General features: G+C 64.2%; 1 protein-coding gene across 3 annotated transcripts; it reads right to left on the reverse strand.

The window, feature by feature from the left end:
* Nucleotides 1-6,484, reverse strand: MAPK15 (mitogen-activated protein kinase 15). Of its 3 annotated transcripts, XM_045455544.1 has the most exons (13): nucleotides 6,038-6,483; nucleotides 4,730-4,828; nucleotides 4,243-4,272; nucleotides 4,036-4,126; nucleotides 3,384-3,514; nucleotides 3,140-3,303; nucleotides 2,798-2,937; nucleotides 2,003-2,060; nucleotides 1,515-1,652; nucleotides 1,287-1,392; nucleotides 956-1,157; nucleotides 714-856; nucleotides 1-626 (listed from the first exon to the last, which is right to left on the reverse strand). In XM_045455544.1, exons 1-13 carry the CDS (start codon nucleotides 6,104-6,106, stop codon nucleotides 207-209), a joined length of 1,791 nt encoding a protein of 596 aa, XP_045311500.1. In that variant the 5' UTR covers nucleotides 6,107-6,483; the 3' UTR covers nucleotides 1-206. The 3 variants fall into 3 exon arrangements, with proteins under 3 accessions (XP_045311500.1, XP_045311498.1, XP_045311499.1); XM_045455542.1 differs by lacking the exon at nucleotides 3,140-3,303 and having other exon boundaries at nucleotides 1,515-2,060; nucleotides 6,038-6,484; XM_045455543.1 differs by lacking the exons at nucleotides 714-856; nucleotides 3,140-3,303 and having other exon boundaries at nucleotides 1,515-2,060; nucleotides 6,038-6,484.
* Between the last annotated feature and the right edge of the window lie 1,208 nt (nucleotides 6,485-7,692).

Consider the following 7,692-nt stretch of genomic DNA (forward strand, 5'->3'; position numbering starts at 1 on the left):
GACTGTGGCCAAACACGACTTTATTGGAGGAAGTGGCTGGGGGCGGGTGGGGACCTCTCCCACTCCCCCAGAGACGGCTGGACAAGCTCCCTGGAACTCAAGGGTGTGGGCAGGCAAAAGGGGGAGCTGGTAGGAGGGGGTGGGTAGCACGGGGCACTCGGGGGCAGATCCAGGGCTGGGCGAGGGACGCGGGCTGAGCACAGGAGCTAAGTTGTGGGCTGGCAGGGCGGCTTACGCGCGGGGCCCGGGAGCAGGAGCAGGCGGCCCAGCGCCGAATGGCAGACGGTACCGTAGGCTTGAGAATAGCCCCCGAGCGCGGCCCTCGCGGCGCCCTGCGCCCCCTGCCAGGCCGAGGCGCCGAACATCCTTCGGCCCGGCCGGGGCTCGGGCCGCGCATCTGCAGGAAGCCCGCGAGGGACCCGCACACAGTCTGGGGGCCGCGCGAGGGGGCGGGGCCGGGGGGCTGGGGGAGCGGTCGGGGGGCCGGGCGGGCTCACCCGTCGCGCGCCGCTCGCCCTCACCCCACGGCCCGGATTCCAGTCGCTCCGGATCAGGGCCTGGACGGCCACCCGGGCGGCGGCCTGAGAGGCCAGGGAGGGCGCCGCCCCCTTCACGCTGGGCTTCACCTGGGAGGGGGCGCGTCACAGGGTCACCGCCCAACCGGGCGCCGCCCTCGGAAGTACAGTGAGAGGGGCCCTCCCCGGTCAACCTACCCACGAGTGGCCCGAGGGGGCCTGTGCCGTCACCCCAGGGGGCCTTTCCGCCCTCCCGAGACCCCCTGGGGGCGGGGGCTGGAGCAGGGGCACCACGTCCGGCCGGGGAAGGTTCTCGGCTCCGCAGGGAACGTCTGTGGGGTCTGAAGACCACCCCCCCGGGGTTAGTCCGGCGCTGCGGACCCTTGGTGGCTCCACCCAGAAGGGTCAGGGGCCGCGCTTCGGGGGGGCGGGGCACACACCGTGTGCGGACTGCTGACCCAGGCTGCTCTGGGCGACGGCACCAGGCTTCTGCGAGGGCGAGCCCGGGGACAGCTGAGGGACGGTTCTGGGTGAGCGCAGGCGCGCCTGGGCCCGGGGGGCGCTGGGCTCTGTCCCCGAGGGCGTGCCCCCCGGGCCCTTCCCTCTCGGGACGGGGCCGCCGCCCCTGCGCTCCAGGATCATCTGCGGGAGGCGAGGAGCGCTCAGAGGTGGACGGCGTGGGTGTAGAGGGTTCTGGGGGTCGCTGAGGCGGGGGGGGGGACCCGAGGGTGAGCGTGGGTGTGGGAAGATCGTGGTCGCGGACCGGAGCACCTGATAGACGCGGCTGCGGTACTCAGGGGCTGACAGCTGAACTCCTTCGAGCACAGGGAGCCGCACAGCCGCATCCAGGGTCTGCTCCCGAGCTGGGCAGTAGAACCTGCGGGGAGCCAGCCTCGGGCTGCCGTCAAGACGGCCTCTCAGGCCGAGCCCAGGTCCGGGACCCAACACCCAAGACAAGACCGGCAAAGCAGGAGCTGGGCCAGGGGACCCCGCCCCTACCTCTGCACGTAGGGGTGCCGCAGCGCCTGCGCTGCGCTAAGCCGCTTGCCCGGGGCAAATACCAGGAGTCCCTTGAGGAGATCCAGGGCCTCCGGGGGGGTGTCTGGCGGCAGGAGGGCGTCCAGCGTCTGCCGTGGCCTGTAGGTGCCTGCATATTGTCCCCTTTCCAGGGCGGGCCCCTCCCCATCCTCCGCCCAGCGCCACTTAACTGCCTCCGTGCATCTCCCCTCCCCACATGACACCCCCAGGCAGCATGGCACTGATGGCCGACCCCTCCCTGCCTCCTCCTCTGGTCCCTTGCTCTCCATGCCCCGCGCAATTCCCGCGGGACTGCCCATGCCCCCAGGCCAAGCCGGGCGGTGCTGGAAATTCCAGCTCGCTGGGTTTGGGCCTGCCATCCTAAGGCCAGGGCCCGGGTCTGGGCGGCCAGACTGGCCAGCAAATTTACATGAGGAGTGCGAGCCAGGCTCCTCAGCAGCCCCGCTCACCGGGACCCCAGGCAGGGCAGGACTGAGACGCTGAAGCTTGAGCTGAGAGCCAGGAGGTCTGCAGGGAGAGTGGACAGAGGTGGTGTGTGGTCAGGGGGGCCTGGCCAGGGGGGCGGGTGGCTCAGGGAGGTCTGGGGCCAGTCGTTCTTCCCGCCCCATGGAGTGGCCTCTCTGCAGGGCTGCAGCAGTCTGCCAGGACTGAAACCTTCAGTACCTGGATTCGTGCCCCACCTGTGTGCTGGCCCTTGCACACTTACACCCCCACGCGTGCACTCCACATCCAGGCACTCCCACCTCCATGGAAGAACCCCTTCCCTGACTTCCCCACCTGGTCCTTCCCCTCTCTTGCTCTGCTCCCTCCCCCAGGAACAAGGACAGACCCTCACCCCCCCACCCCCCCACCCCCCCACCTAAGTTACCTACCTCTGCTGCAGCCTACCTTCCTCCACATCTTCCCCCAACCCCCAACCTCCCCTGCCCGGCCCCCATCCCTCAGCCGCTCAGCTGGACCCTTCATGAGCACCGCTTGGCCCTCAAGGACCTGTGGCCAGGCCCTGCCCGCCTTGCAGACCTGTCCAGTTGCTATCCCAAAGCCCCCAGCAGCTCCTCCCTGGGCCTACCATGTGTGGGGGGGGCCTGCCCTTTCCGGTTTTCCTGAAACTTTGGACCTTCCCCACCCCTCTTCCCCAGACTCCTCCCTACTAGTCCTGGCCCATCATGTGCTGTGCCCCCAGAGCTGTGTGCTCTGACCCTTGGGATCCCCGGTGCCCAGCAGGCCCCTGTACACATACTCACCCTCCTTGGATGGAGGCGGGATGGTCTCCAGGATCAGCTCCAGCTGGTGGAGTGTAGATGTGCCTGGGAACAGGGGTCTCCCCCGAAGCATCTCCCCCAGGACGCAGCCCAGACTCCACATGTCCACCCCAGGGGTGTACCTGGGGCAGGAAGGGGTGGAGGCTTGGGGGGGGGCCCCAGAGGTAGATGTGGAGGGAGGAGGAGAGACACTCAAAGGGGCAGGGCCTGGGGTGCTAGGAGGGGCCGGTGAGGGCACAAAGTGAGGGCACAGGAAGGCCTTGGGGCCTTGGCTGGGTGAGAAGACATAGGGGGTACTGCAGGGGGAGGGGGCGACGCTGTTACCAGCTCGAGGACAGCAGCACCTCTGGAGCCCGGTACCAGCGTGTGGCCACGTAATCTGTCAGGGCCGGGCCGTCAGGCCCCTCAGGGAGGCCCCCGAGAGGGCGGGCGAGACCAAAGTCACAGAGTTTCACCAAGCAGCTGGCGTCCAGGAGAATGTTGGACGGCTGCAGGAGAGGAGGTGGGCTGAGGGCTAATGGTGGGTACACACGCTGGGGGGCAGCCGTGACTGGACCGTGGGTGGCACCTTCTGGTCCCGGTGGATGACGCCTCCTGAGTGGATGAACTTGGTGGCCCGCAGCAGCTGGTACATGATGAAGCGTTTGTGGACGTCCTTCAGCAGCCGGCCCTTACAGATGACGGCGTTCAGGTCAGTGTCTGAGGGAGCACGCAGGTCAGTCTGGGGGCCCTGGGGACAGTGGACAAGTCTGCCCCACCTTTGACCCTTGTGGGGTGCTCAGCCCTCCCCCGGTCGCGGTCCCCAGGTGGCACCGGCCACCCTCAGAGCCCTGTTCCTAACCCCGTCCTGGGTACGCACGGTTCCCAGTGGCTCTAGCAGGCTTCTTCAAGCCTGCTCTGTCTTTGTCAGCACAGCAATAACAGTTTCTGGGGTGATTTTTAATACTTTATTTCATGTTGCTTTGTTTTATAACATGGGTAGAAAAAGGAAAAACAGTTGCAAACAGTGGAAAAAGCAGGAGCCTCATGGAGGTAGGCTCGAGGGGTCACTGCCAGGCCCAGGCGCTGACCATGCACCAGCCACACCAAGAAACTGTTCTGGGTGACAACTGACCACTGTGGTGACCCGACCGCAGAGGGACATGTAAAGGGATCCAGGCCATTGGAGGGTCCTGGACCAGGACTGAGGTGAGGCTGGAGGGTGAGAAGGCCTCACTTACCCATAGACTCAAACACCAGGTAAATGTCCCTGTCGTTCTCTGCCCGGATCACATCCAGGAGGCGGATGATGTTAGGATGGTCCCCAAGTTGCTGAGGAGAGAGCCAGGGGCTGTGTGCTTTGGGGGAGACGCAGATCTGGGTTTCCCCCCCACCTTGCTGGGAGAACCTGCACCTGGAGGGGCTGCCAGGTGGCCCGGGCTGCTCACCTGGAGCAGCATGATTTCCCGGAACGTTCTCTGGAATGAGACAGAAATTTGAGCATAAGTATGGGGCGAGAAGGAAGCCCGCCTCCTTTTTTTTTTTTTTTTTTGGAAAGACAAAAAGAGAGCACCTGTGTGAGCAGGAGAGGTGCAGAGGAAGACAATCGTAAGCAGTCTCCAAGGCTAGCAGAGCCCTATGCTGGGCTCAGTCTCACAAATCGTGAGATCATGACCAGAGCGGGAATCACGAGTCAGACGCTTAACTAACTGAGCCACCCAGGCTCCCCGGAAGCTCATTTCTCGAAAGGATCCACAGGGATTGACAGACGTCACCCACACCTGCTGGACCACAGGTTCAGGTCATGTCTGAGCTATTACAGAGACCTGCTGTGAATCGGCTTCAGAAATACACTGGAGCTTCCAGGCACCAAGGCAGAAGGGGTCCCCCCACCCTGCACCCCTGCCCTTGTCCTCATGCCTCCTCTCCACTCACCTGGGCGTCCGTCTTATCCCTAAAGGCATCGAAGATTTTCTTGATGGCCACGACTTCGCCAGTCCTCCTATCCACTGCCTTCCACACAATGCCGTAGGCCTGCGAGGACAGTGGTAAGCTTGCTGGGCACGGGGCCAGCCTCCTGTCCAGCCCTCCCCTGCCCAGCAGGCTGCCTGAGGCTCCGGGGAGGGAGTGAGGGTGTGGTGAGGGCCTATGGCTCCGGGCAAGGTCCCCACAGCTGTGGGCTGCTAAGGCTGCTGCAGCAGCCCCCCCCCCCGCTCCCCCCCCCCCCCCCCGGTTTTCCAGAAGATGGTGATGAGAAGCAAGGCTCCAGGAAGAAATAAGGTTACAAAAGGGAGATTCAGGGTGGAAGCCAAAGCCTGTTCCGGGCACCTCTCCCCTCTTTCACACCCTGCATCCAGCCTATCAGCAAATCCTGTTCCACTTCCAAACTTCATCAGAATCTGACCTCTTGCCTCTCCCCCATCTGGGGGACTCCCCCAAGCTGGGACTCTCGCCTCTCCCCCATCTCTTGTCTGGATCGCTACACTAACCTCTTAACTGGCCTCCCTAGCCCACACTACAGTCTGTCCTCTACACAGCAGGCAGGGTGAGCCTTGTAAAGCGGCTACCACTCCGTGTCATGCCCAGAAATCTCTGCAGTTCCCCAAAGCCACAGGTGATCCCAGCCCTCCCATAGTTACTCTTAACCAGTTCACATCAACTCTGCTGTTTCCCCACAACCAGCAGGTTCTTACCTCAGGGCCTTTGCACCTGCTGTCTGGGCTGTTTGGACCGTGCTTTCTCTTCTCCCCAGTACCACCCACCCAGCCACACACCTTCCCAAACACTCTTGTACACAATCCCACATACTGTCACACACAAACGCACAATCGCTCATGTGTGGTTCACTCCATGCCCATTTACCCGCTCAGGCCCTTCCTGGGCCAGGCTTGGGACCCACCCATCGCCTTTAGTGATTGGAGTGGGTGGGCCCGGCCTCCTTAGTGTTCTATGGGCCCCAGGAGAGGCAGCTGGGAGCAGGGGACGTGGGCGGGGGAAAGGGTTTGTCCACGATCCCTCTGACCTGAGGCCGCTGTGGACCTAGAGCCAGGCGACAGTTTCACTTGCAGTGGGCGCTGTTAGAGCCCCCCTACAGGAAACTGAGGCCCGAGGGGCTCGGTGGCTTGCCCAAGCCACCCTCCAGTCCACCGAGGAAACAGGACGTGAGCCCAGGGATCCCTGGCCGCGTCGGAGGGAACAGACCTCCGACGGGACCTTCCCCCTCCCTGCAGGTGCCGGGCTCACCCCCTTCCCCAGCCGCCGCTTGAGCAGGTATCTTTGGGCAACTTGATGGTCCACCTCCGCGGCGCACATGCCGACAGGTGGGCGCCCGGGGGCCTCCAGACGCCGGCAGCGCAGAAACTGTTGAAGCCGGTTGCCTTGGAAACTGGGGGGGGGGGGGGGGGAGGGCGTGGTGATACCCCTCCCTTGCGCCTCCGCGGCGCTGGCGTGGGGCGGGATCTACGGCCCAAGCCCCGCCCGATCCGGATAGGCCCAGAGCCCCTCCCGGCCGCCCCGCCCCCGCCCGCCTTACTGCCTCCTGGCTCCGCCCCCGCCGCGCTCCCACCCCCACTTCCGCACCCCGTTCCCTCTCAGGCCCCCGCTGCGGTCCCCACGCCTCTACCCGTACCCCGTAACCCCGCCTCCGCAGCACCCCCGACCCTCCTCCCACCCCGTAACCCCGCCCCCGCTGCGCTCCCCACGCCCCCCTCTCCCCCCACCCCCCCCCCGGGCCCCGCCGCCCCGCGGCGTCCCTCTCCCCCTCCCTGGTCCCGCTGCCCCTTTGCGCCCCCCACCCCGGCTGGGCCCTGGGGCCTCTGAAGCCGGACTGCGGAGCCAGGCATGCTCTCTCCCTCCCGACCGCCTCCTTGCAGTTCCTTGAGCGTAAGTTCACCGTGACCCCGGCGTTCTTCCCTGGGTGCTTGCCCAAGAGAAATGAAAACCTGGGTCCACACGGAGAATCACGCACGAATGTTCGTAGCAGCCCCAGACTGGAAACGACCCGAATTTGAGACAGGAGTGGATAAACAACAGGCCGCTGCGCCTACGGTGGCGCGGGGCTCAGCAAACAAGGGAGAAGCGCCTGCGAACACACACGCTGGACCTCGGAGGCGGTCGGCCCACTAGGCCAGACTTCTCGCGAGCCCCGCTGTGTGATTCCGTTTTTCCAGAGCTGCAGAAAATGCTTCGCACAGCGTGGAGCGGCGGGGGGAGCCGAGGGGCGCGGTTGCGAGCCCCCCATAGCTTCCCAAGGCCTCAGAAGCGCTGGGTTGTGCGGACGCGCTCAGGGTGCACACTTAGGTCTGAAGTGTCTCAGTCGTGTACCTGCAGTGTGTGCCACTTCAGTCGTAACACGGTATGAAGTTGGAGGGCGCGGAGAGCAAACAGGGGAAAGAAACCCGGAAGGACCAAGAGAGGCCGCTCTTCCGTTCCGACCGAGTCACCAGCACTGGACGCGCCCTCCCCCGGGAAACAGCTGGAAAACTGGACAAAACATGTGAAACAACTGTCTGTAGGTTGGGCACCCAGCGGCGCAGGACCGCGATCTTGGCAAAACAGGAACAAACAAGGTCCTGCGATTCCAGGGCCGGCCTGTGTCTGGGGAGGAGTGGGAGAAGGTCCCCCCAGGCTGAGACGGGGAAGCTGAAGGACTCCATACAAATCTGCTTTTTGCTCCTTTTCCTGCTTCCCTTCTTTTTTTTTTTTTTTTTTTTTCTCTTAACGTTTATTTATTTTTGAGAGACATGAGAGAGAGAGAGAGAGAGAGAGAGAGAGAGCACGAATAGAGAGGGAGCAGAGAGAGGGGAGACACAGAATCCTAAGCTGTCAGCACAGAGCTTAAGGTGGGACTGGAACCTCCAGAACCTTGAGATCATGACCCCTGTTGAAGTCAGGCCTCT

This window comes from Leopardus geoffroyi, chromosome C3 (assembly GCF_018350155.1).
Source record: "Leopardus geoffroyi isolate Oge1 chromosome C3, O.geoffroyi_Oge1_pat1.0, whole genome shotgun sequence".
NCBI lineage: Eukaryota > Metazoa > Chordata > Mammalia > Carnivora > Felidae > Leopardus > Leopardus geoffroyi.

Excerpts from the sequence above, each read along its gene's own strand:
- MAPK15 (XM_045455542.1), bottom strand. The coding sequence starts at position 6,106 with ATGTGCGCCGCGGAGGTGGACCATCAAGTTGCCCAAAGATACCTGCTC. Across the intron at positions 4,273-4,729 it reads GGGATAAGACGGACGCCCAG|AGAACGTTCCGGGAAATCAT; the intron begins GTGAGTGGAGAG and ends GTCTCATTCCAG. Across the intron at positions 2,938-3,383 it reads TCATCCACCGGGACCAGAAG|GTACACCCCTGGGGTGGACA; the intron begins GTGCCACCCACG and ends TTCCTGCCCCAG.